The sequence below is a fragment of the Marmota flaviventris genome, chromosome X (assembly GCF_047511675.1).
Source record: "Marmota flaviventris isolate mMarFla1 chromosome X, mMarFla1.hap1, whole genome shotgun sequence".
Taxonomy (NCBI): domain Eukaryota; kingdom Metazoa; phylum Chordata; class Mammalia; order Rodentia; family Sciuridae; genus Marmota; species Marmota flaviventris.
In genome coordinates, this window is record NC_092518.1 from 111,668,317 (window position 1) to 111,691,564 (window position 23,248).

The 23,248-nt window shown below is 34.1% G+C and overlaps 1 protein-coding gene across 5 annotated transcripts in view; it reads right to left on the reverse strand.

Moving 5' to 3' along the window:
- Positions 1-3,492: 3,492 nt before the first annotated feature.
- The window catches only part of Smarca1 (SNF2 related chromatin remodeling ATPase 1), an 82,652-nt gene continuing 62,896 nt past the window's right edge, over positions 3,493-23,248 (reverse strand). For 2 of the 5 annotated variants that reach the window (XM_071606450.1, XM_027940048.3), the window contains 5 exons: positions 22,004-22,136; positions 19,125-19,243; positions 18,804-19,016; positions 5,273-5,383; positions 3,493-4,190 (listed from right to left, as the gene is read on the reverse strand). In XM_071606450.1, coding sequence (XP_071462551.1) covers positions 4,119-4,190; positions 5,273-5,383; positions 18,804-19,016; positions 19,125-19,243; positions 22,004-22,136 — 648 coding nt within the window. In that variant the 3' untranslated portion in view covers positions 3,493-4,118. Of the gene's footprint in view, positions 4,260-5,241; positions 5,384-18,803; positions 19,017-19,124; positions 19,244-22,003; positions 22,137-23,248 lie in introns of all 5 variants that reach the window. The other 3 variants (XM_034637216.2, XM_034637214.2, XM_034637215.2) reach the window with 3 other exon arrangements.

Consider the following 23,248-nt stretch of genomic DNA (forward strand, 5'->3'; position numbering starts at 1 on the left):
TTGTCTTAGATATAAAGCAAAATGGTTTTGGTTTCTATCACTGAAGGAGATATTTTAATTCAAAACTGTATTCATGATTGGAGGTAAACAGTTTTCTTTGAATAGTCCTTACCATCATCAATCTCACAAAGATAATCAAAAACTGCTTATATAATCTGGTAGAACCCCAAATATTGATGAATTCTAACATCTATTATCACAGAAAGATCATAAATTAAGCAGGTCTTTGGGGCAATACGGAAGACCTGAAAAACCAATTAAACAAATATAGCTTGCTGACTACAATGACCTAAATGAAAGTTTTCCCAGCAGGACAACAATGTATCAGGAAAAGCACAAATGATCAGGTCACTAGAACAACAGATGTAAAAAGCGTAGCATCACCAGAATTCCATAATGGTTGTGTACCACAATATAGTGAGAAAAGCTGACACTTGGTTCAGCTCTCTAAATGAATCACTAGAGCAGGGAAAGGGTAACAGCACTGAGAACATAGTCTGGGAACAAGGTTTGGCCTTAACAAACACTTGGGAACCTTGTAACCTCTGCAGGAGAATTTCTAATACACATAAGCTATTGGTAGTATGAGAAAATTTTGTTAATGGAGATAAACCAGAACCTAGTACTTTGTACTAGTGCAGAATATCCTGTTTAAGCACAATACTAAGTCTTCATAGAGAGGTAGAACTTCTAAGAACAGATTAATGATATGCTATTCTTCAAATACCCTCTATCATTTTAGGAATTAACTAAGGGCTACAAAGAGCTATGCATACATGGGTGTCTTAATTTGGATTTCACCAGAAACAGAGGCTGAGACAAAGATTCTAATGTGAATAATTTAAGAATTAACCTCAGGAAACACCTACTGGGGAGTAGGAAATGATACAGGGAAAGGAAAGAAGCCAATAATGACTGTATTATTCAGATATCTACTCCTGTGGGTAACTGGAGTTCAATCACATGAACTCTGGGGAACCATATAAATCGTGTATCTTAGTTACTTTTCTCAAGGAGTGAAAGCTGGGGTACATACACACCAATTCCCAAATGTTTTTAGATGAGAGCCATTCCCAGAGGTGTTAACTCCCAGCTCTTACACCCTATCAAGCAGAGGTCAGAGAAGTCTTTCAGGCCTTCTGAGGAAGCCTCAAAGAGATACCAATAGTTAAAAATCAGCTGGTGTGCACAGAAACGATAAGGCCAAAGGATAGGGGACACAACAGACAGCATTTGCTACATAATATTTGAACCACAGGAAAATCTTACCCCTTGTCTATTGGGTAGGATAGTTTAGTTAGAATAAATGAAGAAGACATGGGATGAAATAATCATAGAAGTTTGAAATTGATGGCAACTTGATTTCAGGAGCTGGTAAGGACACCTAGCTGGAGAGAAACCAATGTGGACATCAGCATTAACCATGGGCCTTGACACTGACCTGGATAACTTAACTACTTCATTGGCTACCACACAACGGAGGAGGGACAACAGACCACAGTGGTGACCTTTGCCAGTAATTATGGGAAACATCACTTTATTTTAGTGACAGTGGGTAATTTCACCAGTTGAACATAGGATTTTCAAACAAAAAAACCTAATAAATAGGATACCTGCGAAGATTCTAGATCCGTAATTTATCTTAACTGGAAGGTCTCAAAGGACCAAATCAACCAAGGCAGATATTTTATGAGGGCCTCTCCAGAAGCCCTAGGATTACTGGGAAACCTGTTCATCTCTGATCTTCAACAGATAGAGGCTTTGAGTGAAAATAAATCCCTCAGTGTCCCTGTTCCTATGCTCAACATTCCTCCTTGCATTCTTCCAAAAAGTAATCAGATTAGGTCAGATTCCAGGACAACCATTGGACTGTTTTTGCTGGTAGGCAGGATCATTGTACTTTTACTCTCTTTTGCTTCCCCTAGTCTCTCTCCCCAACATGGCAGCCAGACCTAAGGATACTACCCTGTCAATCTAGGCTTCTTGTTTGAAATGAAATTTCTTTGCTGGAACTTTTGGGAGTTTAATTCCTCTGTGAAAATTTGACAATAAGAGGGGTCTCATATTCAGACTTAGGGAATTTTGTATCTCCAACATGGTATTATTTGGGCTATGTTATCATCTGGTGATTATTGTATGAGTCTTCTTGGTAGTCTAGGTTCAGTGATGTAGCTCTATATCCTTCAAGATGAGAAACAGGGTAGGTGGTAAATTTTTCGCCAAATATATAGTGTGATCTTTAATTCGAGTCCAGAGTAAAACCATTTCCTAAGTTTCTAAGGATGATATCACAAGCATTCATTGACAGCCTTGAGGGCGGGTGAATTTCACATCTCTTTGGTACAAGGAAGGCTCATAAGAACCAATGTATGGATCAGGGAAATGGCCCCAATGAAAAGGCTGGAAGAACTTACCTGTAAATTTCCTCCTTTAAGGTAGACAGTCACATACAGTTCAGCTATTAACCACTTTGGGTTAACAGAGAAAGAACAAGAAGTGAAGATTGTTAAATTTCCACCAAAGTGTTCAAAGACCCTAAAACTGTACCTGCTCCCACTCTCTATCTTTATTCCTCCCTGGGAAAAGAAAGGCCAAACTGATTGATCACAGTCCAGGCCATCAGTGAGTTGTTTTCTAATGCACAGAACTTGGGGGTACCAGCAAAACTCTCATAGGTATCATTGTATCCAGCTCAGGTTACTGATGGTAGTTTTCATCTCACTGGAGCAGGAAATTCTAAAATTTAATTTGGGACTTAAGAGCTCTCTATCAGCTGAGCTATATCCCCGGCACTAAGAGTGTTTGATTGGAGTTTGGAGCCAAGGAGCAGCGTAGTGAATGCAGTAATGTAAAACATTCCATTTGTTCACCTATATTTGTCAGCCTTCTTGCAGGTACACAGGACCATGTGGCTAGTTTGGGGGCAATGAAATGTAAGAGGATGTGACATGTGACACTTCTGGGCTGAGGCACTGAAGAGCCTACATGACATTATCTAGTCTCTCATTTATTTCCCATAGTGGCAGCTGAAAAGTGGAACAGCTACAAAACAGCAGATCATTAGTCAGTCTGGAACCTTGAATGACTAGGTAGAGTAAACCCCTCCCATCCCACATCTCTCTGACCTGCATGGGATATGTAGTGTGAACAAGAAATTAACAACTCTCAGTTTGTGAATCCTATGACACATTGAGATTGGTACCCAAGCATAACTGCATTCCTAATGAATACAGCTACCCTTCTTATGTGATGCATAGTACTTATTTCATACTTTTGATTTATTTGTTAATATATCTACATGTTACACCCAGACTCCTGTGAACTGGCTCTATGGGACAGAAGATGATGCACAAGTCAGCAAGCAAAGCTTTAGCTTTTGACCAAATACATAGTAGTGAGCAATACAATTGAATAAACACAACTGCTTTCTACTGCACAAAAAACAGGAAATAATTAAATTTCTTATAGACATTTCTTTATTATATTTTCCCACTTGAATATTTAGAGAATAATTTAAATGTAATGCATACTGACAGCAAGCACAGTATCAAATATTAGGGTTTTTAATATTTTTCTTTTCTCACCCTTTACTCCTTTAGGAAAAAAAAATATTTAGATGACCTCAAAGAAACAATTATTATGCTAATCACAGTATGCAGTAACACATACAAGCCCAGACTCAATAGAAAAGAAAGCAACAAAGAAGTGAAAAAGTCTTTCTCCTCAAATCATTTTAATTCATTTTCCACAGCCATATAAATTTAAAGTATGAAACAACAATAATACAGCTATAGAATCTAGGTTCTCTTTCAAAGCAGCGGCATATAAAACATAGAAAAGCTAAAACCTCAGCACAAGCTTCAAAAAAACAAGGACTGAGAGGATTTTGATGAAGACATGAAATGCACAAAATACAGTACACAAAAATACTAGAATGCATAAAATATAAAGCTACACATTTCAGGTAGAAAGCATTGTAAAATATATAAAATATGCAAGAAATCAAAACCAATGAAATTTTTCTTAGAGTACCATGAATACACTGGAACTGGCAATTAGCATTTGAAGATGGGAACAAGAAAATAGCAGTTTCCCATTTAAAACTTTATTTCTAGGCTTTAGGATTTCACCTTCTTGACATCCTTCTTTCCAGAGCTCTCAGTAGCTGACTCTGCTTTTCTTTTCTGTGACTAAAATGGAAACAGATTTAATGTTCTGCTCCAATATGCACATTTTTAAATGGCCCAACAATGTTAAATCTAGGATGTAAATGCATTAAAAAAAAATTTTAACATGAATATTCACTTCAATGTTATACTCACAGTTCATGTTCTATATAGCCCAACAAACTATATAACCCAAATGTAAAATAACCTTCAAAGATGTTTCTTTTTTATGAAAAGACATGATATCCATCAAAAATAGTCATCAAGTATCTACTTACACATGGTATTATAAATGTACTCTTATCTTAAAGAACTACTTAATACTTAAAATTTCTGGGCAAAATTTTATTTATGAATACTATTTTTAAAAAATTCACAATAGATTTTAACACACCATATTTCATATATTCTATGATGCACATTACTTTCACATTTTTGCATCTCTGAAATCAGGATGCATATTACAACTGATGACAAACTATACTTGGCAGCATTTTTTCTTAGTGATATGTAAACTAATGCTGTGTCTTACCAATGGAAGGCATCTTAGATTTGATGAAATATGGAATTTACTTAAGCACACTCAAATAATATGATCCACTAAAGAATATTTTTAAATTATAGATATACAAGTCAACCTGACTGGATTAAAATCAAGTTATCTTATTATCCAACAGTTAACTTAGTACCAAGTAAAGCTTTATCTGCTCAAAAATCTCATTTGCACTCATGATTCCATTTGATCAAATCAGAACTCCCAGTTTCAACTTTATTACCATCCCAACCCTCCTGTACCCTCCTCCTACCCCAAAAACAGCCTAGTCTCAATCCAAAGGATTTTACTAGCATTTTGCTTCTAGTTAGATTCATGAGGAATTTTTTAAATACTCAGACCTGTTACTAGGGTTTTCCTAACCATATTTTCTAAAAACAAATAGTAAACATTTGGTTGTGGTATAATTCTTTTTCTGTCCAAAACAAATTAGCATTTCATAAAAACAGTTTTTATAATATGCATCATTTTGGCATTAAACATAATATAGGCATTTTAATTATGTAAAAAAATGGGATCTACCTATAAGTTAGGAAAATGCTGAAAATTTTACCATTGGAGTTTTAGTAGCCCGTTTCTTCTTTTCTGCTCTCTCTCTTTCCTCAATTTCCATATTTTCTTTCTCAATCAATGAAATCAGAGTGTTACAGCGTCTCTGGAATTCCTAAAAAAAAATAATAATGACTTAATTTCCATAAGTAGTGATGATCTTTAAAAAGGAGACAATTCTTTAACTGAATCATTTCTATGGAAACAATTTTTAATCTAGCATTTTTTTCAGAACAATATTCACACAGAATATTAATAGATTCCACCCAACATAGGGGTGGAAGTAAATATCATTTCATGGATGATTGGTTAAAAAAACTATGGTATATCCACACCATGGAACACTACCCACCAATAAAAAGGAAAGAACTATGGATATATAAATTCACCTGAATAAACCCCAAGCAAAGATACTAAGTGAAAAAAAAATCAACCCCAAAAGATTATATATAGCATTACTCCATTTATATAACATTCTTTTTTAAAAAATACATTTTTAGTTGCAGATAGACACAATACCTTTATTTATTCATTTTTATGTGGTACTGAAAATCAAACCCAGCTCCTCACATGTGCCAGTCAAACGCTTTACCACTGAGCCACAACCCCAGCCCCACATAACATTCTTAAAATGACAAAATTATACAAATGGAGATGAGAGATTGATTGTCAAAAGTCAGTGGGGGGGAGTGGGCATGACTATAGAGAACATAATGGAGTACTGTGGCTCTGATGGTTACACAAATCCATTCATAGTAAAACTTCACTGAAACATACATACACCAACAAATACACGTATAACTGATGAATTCTGGATAAGCTCTGTGGATTATTCTAATGGCAATTTCCTAGTTGTCATGTAATAAATACTACTATAGTTATGCAAGATGGTATCACTGGAGGAAGTAAGTGAAGAATGCATGACAAATTATAATTTCTTGTGAATTTATAAATATTTCAAAATAAAAAGTTAATGTAAATCACATAAACAAAAAACTAAAGTAGGGGGATATATTCTATGGTCAAAATAAGTTTGGGAGACACTCAGAACAAATTTCTTTACTACAGGGTTTCTTAGAGCCTTTCAATTCCTGATGTGCACCATGAGTCATTATGAAGGGGACATAGGATGCAGCAGCTCCCAAAGCTACTTAACCAACAGAACTGTCTTCTTATCAGACATCCTGGAGGATCAGAGTTCTGGGGAGCACTGCTTTATTTACTAATTCAGAGTAAATAATACCTGAAAAGATTTTTGCATTAACCTTGCCACTTCTTATATTGCACTGCCAGCAAATCAATGCATCTCAACTATAAAAGTTTTTATGAATGTATTGTGAGCATTAAACATGATTCATTATTATGGAAATTCATATATTATTAACCCTGTATACTGTGCTATATTTTAAAGGTAAATAATGGTTCATACCAAATAATAAATAACATTTTAAAATATGATTCTTTTTCTGTGTAAGAAAAAATATCTGACAAAACTCAAAATAGTTAAATGAAAATGTATTTTTTATGGGCAAGTAACTTCAACAACAAAAAATATGGTCAAAGTATATGAATAGAAATCTCACAAAAATGTTCAAACATTTTTTTAAATGTTTCACTGAAACTAAGGATCAAAGAAATGCAAAGCTGAACAATGCAATTTCTATCAAATTAGCAATGATATGTGCATGCTTATGGGCGCGGGCGCGCGCACACACACACACAGTGTACATATTTGGTGCTGGCAGTAAGATGGTAAAAAATGTGAACTCTCATTCACTAATGTTGAATGTCAATGTTACCACCTGTTATGGAGGGTTCTGTGTCTCCTCCAAATTCATCTGTTAAAGCCCTAACCCTCAATGTGACTATATCTACAGATGGGATCGTTAAGAAGCTGAACAAGCTTAAATGAGATTAAAAGGGCAGGCACTTACCCAATAGGACTAAGATCAAGAGACATCAGATATCTGTCTGTTTCTCTCTCCCCCTCCCCCACCTCTTCCACACTCAGAGAAAGAGCCATGTGCATAAGGTAGCCATCTGCAAGCCAGGAAGAGAGGCCTCACCAAAAACCAACTCTGCTGGCACATTGATCTTGGATTTCCAGTCTTCATAACTGTGAGAGAACAATCTTCTATTGCTTAAGCCACCTAATCTGTGATATTCTGTTATGACAGTATTAGCATATTAATACACTACCTATCTAGAAAGCAAATTGGAAATATCAAAGAAATATTTTTAAAATATTATAGTCTCTAATAGTTGTGTTCTTAGAACCTTATTCTAGGAAATAACAGATATAAACAAAGATTTCAGAGTCATGTTTAGAGTAGTGTTTATAGGGAACACCAGGAGCTAACTGAGTTTTGGGAAACAATACACAGAATATTAACAACAATGTGACTAGTAGTTAACAGTAGCTATCTCTGAAAGTAGGACTACAGGTAATTTTTTTTACAGTACTGAAGATTGAACATAGGGGCACTCTACCATTGAGCTGTATCCCCAGCCCTTTTCATTTTTGAGACAGGGTCTCACTAAGTTGCCAGGCTGGCCTCTAATATGCAACCCTCCTTCTTTAGCTTCCTGAGTCACTGGGATTACAAATGGTGTGCCACTATGTTCTGATTTATTTAAAGGAGACAGGGTCTTGCTACTTTGCACAGGCTAGCCTGGAACTAGCTAGCCTGGAACTACTAGCCTCAAGCAATCCTCTTGCCTCGGCCTCTCAAGGAGCTGAACGGGCAACTTCTGTGTTGTTATTGTTGTTGTTTTGGTTTTTTTTTAAATTAGAGCTTTATAGTTAAGTTAGTAGTTGGGTTCATCCCAACATGCTCATACTGCATGGAATTTGATTTCAGTTCATGATCCCCCATTTTCCCTCCCATACTCTCTCCCCTCTCCCATTCTCCTTCCTCTATGCTACTAGCCTTCCTTTTGCTTGTCTATTTATATTTGATTGTTTTTTTTTTTTACTTATGCACAAAGGTGAAATTCTCTGTGGCATATTTATATATACACATATCATGATTCTTTTGTGTCTGTGTGTGTGGGCGTGGGTTACCAGGGATTTAACTCAGGGGCACTTGACCGCTAAACCACATCCCCAGCCCTATTTTGTATTTTAGTTAGAGACAGGATCTCACTGAGTTGCTTAGCACCTCGATTTTGCTAAAGCTGGCTTTGAACTCACGATCCTCCTGCCTCAGTCTCCCAAGGCACTGGGATTACAGGCAACCATCACTGCACCCAGCCATATCATGACTTTTAAAGAATTCATTCTGCACTGCCTCTCCTTACCCATCCCTCCACTCTGCTTCTCGATCTCCTTCTTTGACATTATTGATCTTCCCTTTATCTTTACATTTCTTTTATACTAAGCTATATTTTTCAAATTTTGGCATATGATTTTTTTAAAGTATAGTTTTTTATCTTTCCAAATAAAAAGCAGAAAATAGCATACAACATAGGAAATGCTACATTCAGAAACTTTAGCAACTATTCAAGCATTTTCTACTTTCTAATTCAAGTCCCCAAAGAGGCCAAAAATCAAATCAGAAAAAAAGTATTCATTAGCAAAGTACTGTTCATCAATTTAAGACAATCTTACATAACACAGGAATGTTCAAGTTTTTGTGCATCCCCAACTACCCAAGGTTAAGTAATTTAGGGGGAAATAAATCACACTCAGATTTTCCTTACTTACCAAAACAATGGTGATTTCTTTAATATGCAGACCAAATATTCTTCATAGCTTCATTCAATAATACACACACAAATTAAACAGCATGTTATTCAATTTATCTATTATATAAAGGGCTAAACTGAGCCTAATGAGATTTGATCATTGGTTTCTAGGGAGACTAGATAGAGTCTTTATATGAAGGTAATTCTTGAATCATTAAGCTACACCCTCTGGCTGTTATTGTTCTCAATAAGTAATAGTCACCCATGTCTGCAGATATATTCAAATACATATTCATGGTTTATATGAATGATTCAAGGAAAAAACTAATACTTTGAGACAGTCTCATATGCAGGGAAGTAGAAATATCTCAAAATGATTAAAAATAGACTGTATAATAAATTCTTACCTTCATTCCTTTTGATCTGTCACTAACTATTCCAGACAAAGAAAAATAATCTAATTCTAAAGGAAGGCATCAAGGAATGAACCAGTATGGATGTCACCTTCCTAGCATAGGTCATGTCACAATGTCTGAGATAGCAATGCTATTTCTTATCCACACACTTCAAGACTGCCTAATTAAGCAGATGACACCATAAACAGAACACCAGTAAAATATAAGAAATTACAAGGAGAAAGGCTAGATTATCAATAAAAAGTGACTTGCTGAGTAAGTGAGGATGAAATGACTGAGAAATTTCAAGTGAAAAGCACTTTCATTTTTCCTTTTCCATGTCATTTTCACTTTTACACATCATTTTTCCTCTTATATATTCGCCTAGAATTCTTATCTTCCTGTTTTCCTGGGGTTACAGGGAGCCTCAAACTGTGTGTACAGTTTTTTAGTTTAATTACTTCTCTCATCATTTAGGAATGAAGTCAGAGAAAAATGGCACACAACAGGAAGAGAGATGTAAAAACAATAAAGACAACAGAAGAGAATAGGAAAATGACAAATGGAAAACCATTCTGTAGTAACAACTGTGGCAAAAGAAAAAAAAGTTCAAACATTTGGAAAATGCTAGAGTTTAAAAAGGTTAAGTAAACTTATTCATGTCAGGACGTCTCAAGAATTTTTAGCATTATTTTTTTAAGAGAGAGAGAGAGAGGGAGAGGGAGAGAAGTTTTTAATATTTATTTTTTAGTTTTCGGTGGACGCAACATCTTTATTTTATTTTTATGTGGTGCTGAGGATCGAACCCAGCACCCTGCGCACGCCAGGCGAGGTGCTACTGCTTGAGCCACATCCCCAGCCCAAGAATTTTTAGCATTCTAATGTAGATTGGAAGTGTCAGTAACAGAATTCAGTGTCAGCATGTTCCAACTATTTGAAATCAGAACGCTTTTCTATACATCATTAATTTACATATTCTGGAACAATGTTTGGTAGAAGCCACCTTGACAAATGCTGTACCAGAGAAAAGTGATGGCTAAGGCTAAGATCCAAGTATGAAGAACCTAGGAATTAAGAACATGGAACTAAGGAATTTTTACATAATTTAGTATAAATATCACATTGACGATTTTTTGAGCACGAGAATGCAATCAAATGTATATTCAGTACTCAGAAATCTTTGCTTGATACAGATTCTCACTAGTGCACGTTCATAAAATCATAGACTCAAGATTGGAAAGGACTTAACATTAAATATCAAATGCATGCCTGGGTGTGGTGGCGCACAATTATAATCCTAGTAACTCAGGAGGCTGAGGCAGGAGGATTGCAAGTTTAAGGCCAGCCTCAGCAAGTTAATGAGGCCCTAAGCAACTTAGTGAGACCCTATCTGAAAATAAAAAAAATAAAAAGTGCTGGGAATGTGGCCCAGTGGGTAAATGCCCCTTGGGTTCAATCCCTAGTACCAAAAAAAAATTCAAATGTATGCTTGAATATGTTACTAGATACTTGCTGATGAGACATACAGTCTGCCTCTCTGAATTCTTTCAACTATGGAGTACTCACTACCTCCTAAGGCTAGCTATACTACCTCTGAACAATTCAGAAATGTTCCTTTACACAAAGGTACAACTTGTTACCTACCTTATGGTTTCCCACAGTTGGATCTATATCCAACTTCTAAAGTCACAGAGAATAAGCTGATTCCCTCTTCTGTGTGCCAATCCTTCAAATATTACAAGGATGCTCCTTTGCCTCCACCATAATCATCCCCTGGCCCACAAACACCCTTCTTTTAGGCTCAATATCTTCTGCCTTTATCCATCCTCCATTTAACCCTTTTCTCAAAGAACAGTGTAACATATTGACCCTTGGTCATAGTATTTCTTTCTTTCCACTTTTCTCACACATTCTTTTAAACCAGAGGTCAGTACATCATTTTCTTTAAAGAGCCACATGGTAAATACTTTCACCTTTGCAGATGACACACTGTTACAATTACTCAGCTCTGCCATTCTAGCATGAAAATAGCCATAGATAATACATAAATGTGTACCTGTGTTCCAATAAAACCTTATTTGGGGACACTAACACTGGATTTTCTACAATTTTCACATCCCTATTTTCTTTTGATTTCCTTCATGCATTTAAAAATGTAAAAATTATTCTTGGCTTACAAGCCACATGAAACAGGTGCTAGGCCAGTTTGCCAAGCCCCATTTTAAACTACAGATTTTAGATTTCCTTTAAACAAAATTGGGCTACCTCAGTTTTTCATACTTTCCTAATATCTAAGGAGTTTACTCAATGTGAAGTCACTCAAGTATCAATTTTTGAATGCCAGGATGTATATACTAGAATATCTTTAATAAATTATGTAATGTTTGCAGTGAGCAGTACTTCCCCTTAGTGTGTGATGAATATCAATTACCCTGGGCACCAAGTTCAAATATCCTTTGCCCGAATACTCAGCTTCAAAGTACCAATTCAAAAGACACAGAAAGCATCAGTAGACTTGAAGTGACTTACTGAAAGAGATTAAAGAGGCTCCACATTACATTTCCTATGTACTAAAATCCTAGACACTAAGCCTACCTAAGTCTGAATGACAGAAAGTCTGTGCCTATTACAATGGAAAGTCAAAAGCGGCTCAATGAGCAAAAAAAAAAAATGCACTCTGCATTTGTGCCTGTGAATTTGTGGGTAAAATTTTATAATGTCAGGGTAATTCTCTTACAATTCTTAGTAAAACAAAATGAGCATTTTTTTTCTCCTTTGCTCTTTTTATACACTACCTATGTTACCTCCTCCCAGATTCCAAGTCACTTTTGAACTTCTGTCACAGTAACAAAAAGCAATGGCAGTCTATAGTAGAATTCTTATAACCCAAGAACACTGGCAGTTAAATGGGAGTTAATATTCATATGAATATATCCTAAATTTCTCAAATAAGTATCCAATGTTATGATGCTTTCACATAACTGCTGCCACTTAAGCACTGTTATTTATAAAATATTATGTCATCTTCTCACAAGATGATGTGTAAATATAAATACCTAAAATGGACTCCTATTAGTGCATTAACTGTATTTCTGATTGTTAGAACAGTTCCAGGTTCTAAATCAAATACAACAGCTGTGTAATAAAACATGAAACTTCCAACTGGCTATTCAAAAAAATTTACTATGAATAAATAACAGCTTCAGGGATAACAGTCAAAATCTATCATTCAAAAAAGGTAGACTAAAAGGAACAAAATGAACTCCAACACACTGACATATTTCCTCACATTCTATCCAAATCTGGTGCAACTGTAGGAGTCTATAGGATAGAAGGAAACTAAGTATAAAAGTTCCAAGCTCGTGTGTTCACCAAATGCCTACTCTGAGCAAGGTGCTTTGCTGGTCTCTTTAAATACAACCAATTGTACATTAAGTTAAAAGGGCATTAGGAAAAAAATGACTCTGGGGCAGATAGAGGAATATTAGCTAAGGAAAGAAAAAAAGATGAACAGAAAAAAGGTAGAAATATAAATTTGAAAATCATTAACATTGATGATAGGTGAGGTAACCAACTTTCACCAGAATAGTATTTTTAAAAATGCAAATCTGATCATGTCACTGCCTTGTTACAATCCTTAAATAATTCCCCACTTTCTACGGACTAATGAATGACACATTTCAAAGTCTTCATGTGGCTGCCAACTACTTTTCCAGCCTCCTCTTCCAGTACTTCCCCACTCACACCATACCATTCCAGCCTACTTGTAGTTTCTGAATATGCTGGGTTCATTTATACCTTTGTGTATACTATTTCCACAACCTGTAATGTATCCTCATGGCCAACTCCTTCCAGTTTTTCAAGACTTAGTTCCAAGAAGGACCTCTTCTGTAAAGCTATTCTTTTGATTCCTTTGCTACAAGGCAAAGTTAAAAACTACCTCCTTTGTATATCCTTCTGTGACAGGAACTTTTCAAAATTAAGGTAGAAAAGGGACATTTTTAGTCTTTTTAAATATGAGTTTTTAAATATATTTGGTTTTTAGTATTTTAATTCTATAATCAAAAAGAACTTATCAATATATTTTACAGATTACCAATTTTACCAATGTATTATTCATATTTATCATATTTCATTAATAATGTAATGCTCTGGGGCTGGGCTTGTGGCTCAGTGGTAGAGCACTTGCCTAGCATGTGCGAGGCCCTGGGTTCAATCCTCAGCACCACATAAAAATAAATAAATAAAATAAATGTATTGTGTCCAACTACAACTAAAAAATGAATATTTTAAAAAAGAATGTATTAATGTTCTAATTGTTAACTACAAAATCATATGTAGTCTTTCTCTTGGAAATTTCCTAGACTAACTAAGCTTCATAACCAACAAAGAGAAGTTGTTATTATGACTATAGAACAAGTAGGTAAATTTTTAATTTCACTTTTGTTCTTCTAAAGGGCTGGGGTAGAATATTTACCTAACATATGTAAGTCCCTGGGTTCAATACTTAACACCACAGAAGAAAAAACAAAGAAAGAGAGAGAGAGAGAGATTTACTTTTATTCTTCTAAAATATCTACAAAAAAATCTTTTCTGACTGACAAGAAAATTTATAAAATATCCTGTGCTGAACCAATAGCCTAATTAACATTTACTAGCTGTTGTGATAAACCTATAAAATGAGAAGCAAGCTAATAAATAGTTATAGCAATATTTTCTAAGAAGTATTTTTTTCTCCTACAGTTCTAATAAGGAATGTCATTTTCTTACTTTTAAATAAGGAACGCGTTCATTAATAATAAAGTTGTGATTTGAAAACAAACAGTTATAACATGAAATTTTTATTATGTTGTATTCAACAGTGTGTGATTCTCTCTCCGAGATGCTATCAGAAAAATTCATTTAAACTACTGCAAAAGACAGGGTAATTGTAATGACTAATTACTAATACTCAGCTTCAACTCTAACTTACATGGCCACAGGCAATGCACACACAGCTTCTTGAGCTGGCTGAAGAGAAAAGAATAAAGGCTCCCCAGAGATTAAAAGGTAAGAATTTTAAAACTCAATTAAGAGTCAAAGCAACCCTGTAAAGGATATGGTACATGTTTTATCAAGAAATGTTCTTTTTTTCACAGAATTAAATACTGCTTTTTCTATTTTAAGTATTTAGAAGGTCCTGAAAATGTCCAGGACATTACTAATTGAACACTGGGGACCTCTCCCATGAGTGCTGTGCAGTAAAATGACTTTTGGACCTCTCAAATTCTCAAATTTCCCAATCATGTTAGTGTGTTGCTAAATGAACAGGGATAGTATCCTGACACTCAGTCCCTAAAGGAAATGGCAAGAAAATTAATGAGCTAATGTGGATAAAGGAGTTGGCAAGCATTAAATCAAAGACACTATACAAAATATTTCCCAGCACCATAAACATAAGTAAATACAGTTTTATCATTTCTTCTTATGGACATTTGGTAAAAGAAAAAAAATCCTTTTAATTCTGATAGGTTTTTATATACTAATACCAAGGCCCATTCTAAGATATTTTTCCTAAAGAGCTAGAGATGCAGCTCAGTTGGCAGAAAGCCTGCCTAGCAAATGTAAGGCCCCGAGTTCAATTCACAGCACTAGAAAATGAAAATACTATAGAAGATATTTTTCTTCATAAGAAAATGGTAGAGCAATTCATATGCTCTGAGCTGAAAACTCTGAGTTGAGCCTATCTTTCTTACTTGTTTATGTAGTTCAATAGAGACTGATTACTTGCTTAAAGACCACACAAGTTCTTAGAGAAAAAAAAATCACAATCTTTTTAGCACAGAGAAATGGAACTGAAACTCATTTTCTCTTTTGTATAGCCAGCATTTTTAAATGGAGAAGAGCCTCAAAGAAATCTTCAACCTTTAACTGAAAGCTTTCAAAGTGAGGCATATTTGGAAGTGGAGGTTTGTGCCTTTAAGCACTTTATGATTGTTAGTTAAGTCAGAAGCCATGAATTCAGTACTTTGAGATCCCTGTATAAAATATAACTACTAAGATTTCTACTTTTTTCTAATAAGTATTTCACACTACTTATTGGTGTCTCTGGGAAAGAAAAGAGCCATCTTTATACAAGATTATATTTTCAAAGATAGCTTTTTAAGTAAGCTGGGTTCAATCATTAGTAAGATTTTAATTGAAACACAGTGACACATGAATCAAATTACATCCTCTGTATTTCTAAGATGGGATTTTTAAATGAAACAAACTGTTTTTCTCTCAGAAATCACAGTTGCTTCTTTTGAGGGGGGAGGTTTCTCTTCCTAAATTATGAATGTGATTCACTATAAAGGAAGAGTTATTTTAAAAATGAGTAGGAAAGAGATCACCTAGAAATAATAATCTATTCCTATAATTCCCAAGTTATAGATATTATCATATTTTCCAAAAGGATGGTACAGAGGTATGCAAATTTTAAAATTATGTCATTTATACTCTAAATTCAGAAATATAAGCAAAAATTATCCATTAACTAAAAGGGAAATCAAATTGTAATGATAAAACAATAAGAAAAGCTTTCAATCAACATTTAAATATGAAATAAAATACTCAGTATTTTTAAAGATTCTTTGGATATCAGAAATTTCACCTTTTATAAGGTACTAAAGGAGAGATGTCTTCATTTCTAATAGACAAAATAAATATTTCATTTTGTTATCACCTATACATCTAATATCTGCTTTTTGGAAAATACACTAGAGATTCAAATCTCTGGGTAAAGAAAGTACAGAGGTAAAGGTTTTGTAAAAAGAAGATGGAGGAAAAACATATTCTTTACAAGGGAGTTCAGAGACATCTAGTGGTTGTTAATAATATACTGGGTTTTTTCTTGGAAAATGAAAGAAGGTTATGTAGTTCTATAATAATATTCATACTACTCATTCATCCTACTGTTTTAGTTTAATGATTTCACAAACTGAAAACAGCAATAAGCTCTCAACCTTTAAAAAAATTAGTAAAATACCACTGTAATAAAAGTCAGAATTCAATAAATGGTCCATTACTAAAAAGGTTATGTATGTTCTAAAGTACGATTCACTGACAAATCTTTACAAGCTGTTGATGCTGCCCTAAATTATGTCATTACATGCACAAAACCACAAATGGCTAAAAATTTTAAATGCATGGCTTCTGAAAAGAATTCTCTGCTAAACAAGGTCATAGATTCACTGAGCTAGATGGCACCTTAAAAGGTCAACTAATCTCACTGCCAAAATCTTCAGACAGTCAAAACAGAATCTCTTTTTCAAAGGATAAAAACTATTCTACATTGTTCTTCAATAATCTGTTGCAATGATCCAAAGGACCCTGTCAAACAACTCTTTCACTATATCTCACCTTAGTCTTTCATGCTATGGATTAACTATTAAATCTTTTTATTCTTTCCTCAATTCTTCCTATTGTATCTTGGTAACATATACTTCTTATTCTTTTGTACAAGTACAGCACTTCACATTTATCCCCAGTAAATGTCATGTTGCTAGATTGAACTGAATCATTATTCTAACTGCTCTAGTTTTACTTGTGGATCCTGGCTTAGTCTAAAGCATTTGGTAGCTTTCCCAACATTATTGCATCTGTAAATACGATGGGCACATTCAAAAATATTATAATCGGTGTACACTCTAAATTTTGCATTAAAGTCTTAAGAAATATCTGATTTTCAAAAGGCATCTGCCAAAATTACTATCTTCAGTAGAACGACTCATATTTTTCTTTCTATTCAACTTGAACTAAAAATATAAAATGGGTCAATTAAAATATGAAGCATTGTTTTATATCCCAATGAGTTTTGGGACAAGAAAATATTTATGGGAGGGGAGGGGAGGGGGGATAGTAGAGGATAGGAAAGGCAGCAGAATACAACAGACACTAGAATGGCAATATGTAAATCAATGGATGTGTAACTGATGTGATTCTGCAATCTGTATACAGGGTAAAAATGGGAGTTCATAACCCACTTGAATCAAAGTGTGAAATATGATATATCAAGAACTATGTAATGTTTTGAACAACCAACAATAAAAATCAAAAAAAGAAAATATTTATGATAGATAACAACTAAGAAAAATGTATGCTATTTTATGACTAGCCACAGAATCATTGTTTGGACTGTTAGTTTCTAATTGTTTTTAATTTTTAGGCTATGTAAATCTATTTTTGTCTTAATAACCTTGGCTGACAAAATACTGACAAATCCAACACCTAAGATGTGTTGCATGAATTTCAATATGATCATAAACACTACTACTAGGCAGCACCAGAATTTAACAGGAACACAATTCACATTTTCTAAGGAGGAAATTTGCAGAAGCTAAACATAAAATAACTCTTAGGTAATTATTCTCTATTTCATAGTTTTCTTATACAGACTTAATATAGGCAACAATTCCTTTTCATTAAAAATAAATCCTTAAGTAATTTGCATAGTCTCAAGTATTACCTGGTTAATAACAATGGGGAAAATGCACCTTAAAGTGGTGAGCTCTGGGGATCACAATATTAATCAACTGACAAAACTTAACATCACTAATAGTGTAACAACCTGACATGATATTTCTCATGATATCATGCAACAGATAGCACACCATATCACTTCTGTAGCATTCTTGCCAAAAACATTAAACCCAAATCTAACAGTGAGCAAAGGAAGAGAAGTATGGGGTATTCTATAAGACAGCCAGCCTAAACATCCTAAAAATGTCATTGTCATAAAAAGAGAAAGTTGTGGATTTAAAAAATACCAAAGAGGGCTGGGGTTGTGGCTCAGTGACAGAGCGCTTGCCTTGCATATGTGAGGCACTGGATTCAATCCTCAGCACCACATAAAAATAAATAAACAAAATAAAGATATTGTGCCCATGTGTAATTAAAAAAAATTTTTAAACATCAAAGAGACCCAACAACCAAATGCAATGTGTGAACCTTGCTAGATCATCAACTTTTAAAAAAGCTATAAAAGATATTTTGGGGACAACTAGAAAAGATTTTTCATGGATTTTATACTAGAGGACATTACTGAATCACTGTTAAAATTATCAAGTGGGATTGTGGCTACCTAGGAATACATACTTATTTTAAGAAGATACATGCTCAAGTACTTAGAGATAAACACTCATATCTGCCTGAAACTTATTCTAAAGTGGTTCAGAAATGTACTTATGAATATAAAATACAGATATGTATTTCTGAATTTAGAAATGCTTCCATATTTCTAAATATAAAATATAGGCTACACATGTGTATACAATTCTATGTATGTATGTATAAACATATATATATTTTCATAAGCATTTACAGAGCAAGAGAGAATATGCCAAGTGACAAAACATTAAAATTATAGAACCTAGGTGAAGATATATGATGTTTGAAACTTTTCAAAATGAAAAAATTGACCAAAGGAATACATACCATGGCTGTTCTAGACTTGATAAACCAGTCAAATCTAAACTGGGGAGCATTCCGTACACACTGTCTTAATTCTTCATACACGTTTTCTCTATCAAAGCCCATTTTGTGTAACATACAAATCAAAAATCTATCTTCTTCCTCAGTATAGTTCTTTCCTTTGCTGGTTCCATACTGAATACGTAACTGATGAAATGGAGCCTTATATCTTGCAATCTGTACATTTCAACAAAATAGCACTTTTAATGGAATGTGAAAAAAAGTCATAGTAACCACTACATCAAATAAAATTATCTATTAATAATTTGACATAAAATACAGTACTTTGGCATCCAGAGCTTTCTTAATACTGATCCTTCGCTGAATTCTTGCTTCCCCACGTTCAATTTGTGCCATAATTTTCTCAATATCCTGTAATTCATTGCAACGTTCCCAAAAAACAGCTGAAAAACAACCATTCCTTTAAATTAGTATCATTCAAGCAAATGAATCCAGGGGATTATAGAATAAAGAACTAACAGGAAGAATGGAGTGAACTTATATTTTTAAATTAATATTCATATTCATCTGTATACATAATATGCTAAATTGTTAAATGCTCCCAACTTTTCATTTAAAAATAAGACCAATGCCTTAAGTCAGCCATTTCCCTTTCATGAGATATAGTATTTTTAATTATCCTAAATGACTATGGTTTCAAATGATACTACAGATACTGATTTAAGCTAGGCTTTTTACTCAAACATAATACATAAAGGGCCAAATACATAAAGTGAAACAGGAGAGGGCAGCACATAAATGTGAATATAGCTTCCTAGCCAACAGAAATGAAAATGAAATCATTATCAACAGGTCATTTCAATTTTTCCTATGAAGTGGCAATTTCTACTGAAATTGATTTGCTTCTGAAATCACTCACTAATCTTATAATATTTCCAGTAACCTACTGTTTCTTTAAACCTCATTGAGATTTTAATTGGATACATGCTGAAGAATATTCAAATTACTGAGTTACCCAACCAAATTTTATAGATGAGCAAATAATCTGCTGCATTAATATGTCACATCTTATGACTTCAGTGAAGAGCAACCTAATGATATTCTCTACATTCTCATATTCCTCATTTTTAAAGCCTATCAGGAAAGGTATGTTAGTACTCTAATTTTTATAAGCACATGTGTTCATTTATTCATTCACTCACTTAATCATTCAACAGATGTTTAAATGCCTACTTTGTATAAGACACTGTATGCTTATGAACACCAAATTGTACTCATTTCTCCTCTTCTTGAAACAAACTACATAAACCCATTCTAATCTCCCCACCCTCTGACACAGCCCCCAACTTGGTTGGCAGCAATTAAAATAGTCCTGAGGTATTGCTACATGGCCAAACATCAAATTTGAGGGAACATACAACATGATCTTTTTGTTGTTTTGTTTTTGTGGTGCTAAGGATCAAACCTAGGGCCCCATTCATTCAGGGGAAGTGCTCTAATCACTCAGTTACACACTCTGATAGCTTTTTGAATCATTATTTACCTTGTAACTCCAAACAAACTGATGCTACCTTATCTTCTAAAGAAAATTCTTCAGAATCTCTGTCCATGCCCTTTACACTCTTTTCATTCAACTCTTGCTGCTACAATTTTTTCTCTCCCATCTATTGTTCCCCTCTCTAAGCTCCCAAATGCCCTCAACTTACATGTTAAACCTAAATGGAAATAGGAATGTCATAATGGTATCAAGGAAAAGGACGTTCAAAGACTTGATTATTATATGAAATAAAGACTCAATACAACCAACCTCTATAGTTCTTGGTAACCACTTGAAGACCCTTTTAAATTTCCAGGAGGAAAAACAAAGTATCTATTCTCTAATTAAACCTCTATTTCTTCTAATACTAGCACTAGTTAAATCAATAGCTTTTTCTAGTATGTATTAGTCTTGGGTTATTGTTATTGTAAAGTTTCTTTTCTACTGCTGCAAAAAACACAGAATTTCAGTGGTTAAAGTTAAACAGGCTTTGGGGGCTAGCAAAGAAACCTCATATACTTTTTAGCATTGTTTCTATATGATAAAAATGCTCTAGATTCTAAAATAGCTAATATTCAGACTAATTTGAGAGCTCAACCTATGCTATACATATAGAAAACAGATATACTGACCTATTTTTATATTATATATATATATATATATATGTGTGTGTGTGTGTGTATGTGTATATATATATATATATATATATATATATATATATATATTTAGTTGTTGATGGACGTTTACTTAATTATTTATTTATATGTGGTGCTAAGAATTGAACCCAGTGCCTCACGCATGCTAGGCAAGCGCTCTATCATTGAGCCACAACCCCAGCCTCCACACTGACCTATTTTTAATAAGATTTCTTTATAGAAGCCTGAGGTTGGATGTGTTGTGACATGGGGATTATTATTAACTCCACATGCTGCAGCAGCTAATTTGATTCTGTTTGAGACCAAAGACACAGCTGAGTAAGAAAGAGAGGGAGATGATTCAAAGACTAATGAAATGATTTAGATTTATTCAAGCAATTTTTTAAATCTATTCTAGCTTGCTTTGAATTAAAGAGACCTGCATGACCTGAGTGGAGTAGACTGGAACCCTGAGGATGTCTGAGCATCAAAATGGGCCTGACAGGGACTCTCTACTTCAAGCATGACCTAGAAAAAAGACTATTTCAATCCAGTGAACCTGAAGTCTCGGGACTAGATGAGAAAAAAACCAAACTGCAGAGGTGAGAAAGTAGAAAACTAATTCTGTCGGTGTGCATCCAATAGCCACCATTTTATCAGAGCTTCATTTATCTTCTATTAGCTAATTACTAGAGAAAACAATAGTTTATATGATAAATCTTATAATCTTTTCATAGAAATACAAAGTTCATACTTTCACCTATATCTTAATTGCAAAAGTTCTAAAAATCTGGGGCTGGAGTTGTGGCTCAGTGGTAGAGCATTTGCCTAGCATGTATGAAGCACTGGCTTCAATCCTTAGGACCACATAAAAATAAATAAATAAAATTATTGCGTCCATCTGCAAATTAAAAAAAAAAACATTATTTTTAAAAAGTTTTAAAAATCCCTCAACAAGGGCACAATTAAATTGATGGTGAGTAAATGAATAAGGTTAAAATAAAACATCATATTTGAAATTACATACAAACCTGAATACTCCATGACCTCCTCAGGAGATTTGCCTTCTACCTCTCGAGCTATATTATCAATGTCATCTCTTCCATACTTCTCATTAGCTTTAATAAACTGGTTAAAATCTCGCTTAGTCCAGTTTGTGAAACCCTATGAACAAAAAGTTGAGCATCATCAATAGCAGTTAAAATTAATAAATTCATTTATTGTTCTGATTACTTCTATATGATAGTACATTAAAAGCAGTTTAGACAACTTATAATGATTCTCATTTTAATTTTTTTAGTTGTTGATACACCTTATTTTATTCATTTATTTATATGTGGTGACACATGTGAGGCAAGTGCTCTACCACTGAGCCACAACCCAGCCCTGATTCTCATTTTTTAATGTTGGAATCAAAAGTTGAGTTAAGAATTGTTAAAGAAATAACTGCTTTTCTATTTTGAGGGGAACATACTCCTTTCCAAGTACTTAAAGTTGATTTATGGTTCTAAGACATCACATAGCTTTTAATCCCATATTTTATAGATATCTACTGTATTAAGATACAAATGCCTTAAATAAAAATGCTAATCTAAATGTTGAAGTTCTGATATTATACTACTTCAGTGATTTTTATCATATTTGTTTCTATGTATATTAAAAGAGAGGAATGTGAATGCATTAAATCAAAAGAACACTGAGGGATAATCAAAAGAGAATGCAGAAGAACCTTTGTAGCTCTTTATATCATTTCAAACTCCAGTGAATAAATGAGTTCTGTTCAAAATTGTATTTTCATAGATATCCAGACATGGTGGTTCATACCTATAATCCCAGGAATGTGGGAGACTGAGAAAAGAGGATTGTAAATTCAAGGACAACTTTGGCAATCTAGCAAGATCCTGTCTCAAAATAAAATATAAAACAGACCAAGAAGAAGCTTTTTAGTTTTATGCCATCCCATTGATTGATTTTTTATTTTATTTCTTGTACTTCAGACGTCGTATTCAGGAGGTCAGTTTCTGTGCCAATATGTTGAAGTGTTGGGCCTACCTTTTATTCTAGTAAATGCAGGGTTTCTGGTCTAATTCCCAGGTCTTTGATCCACTTAGAGTTGAGTTTTGTGCAGGGTGAGAAGTAGCAGTTAACTTTCTTTCTATTACATGTGAGTTCCCAGTTTTCCCAGCACCATTTGTTGAAGAAGGTGTCTTTTCTCAAGTGTATGTTTTGGGTGCCTTTGTCTAGTAATGAGGTAACTGTATTTATGTGGGTCTGCC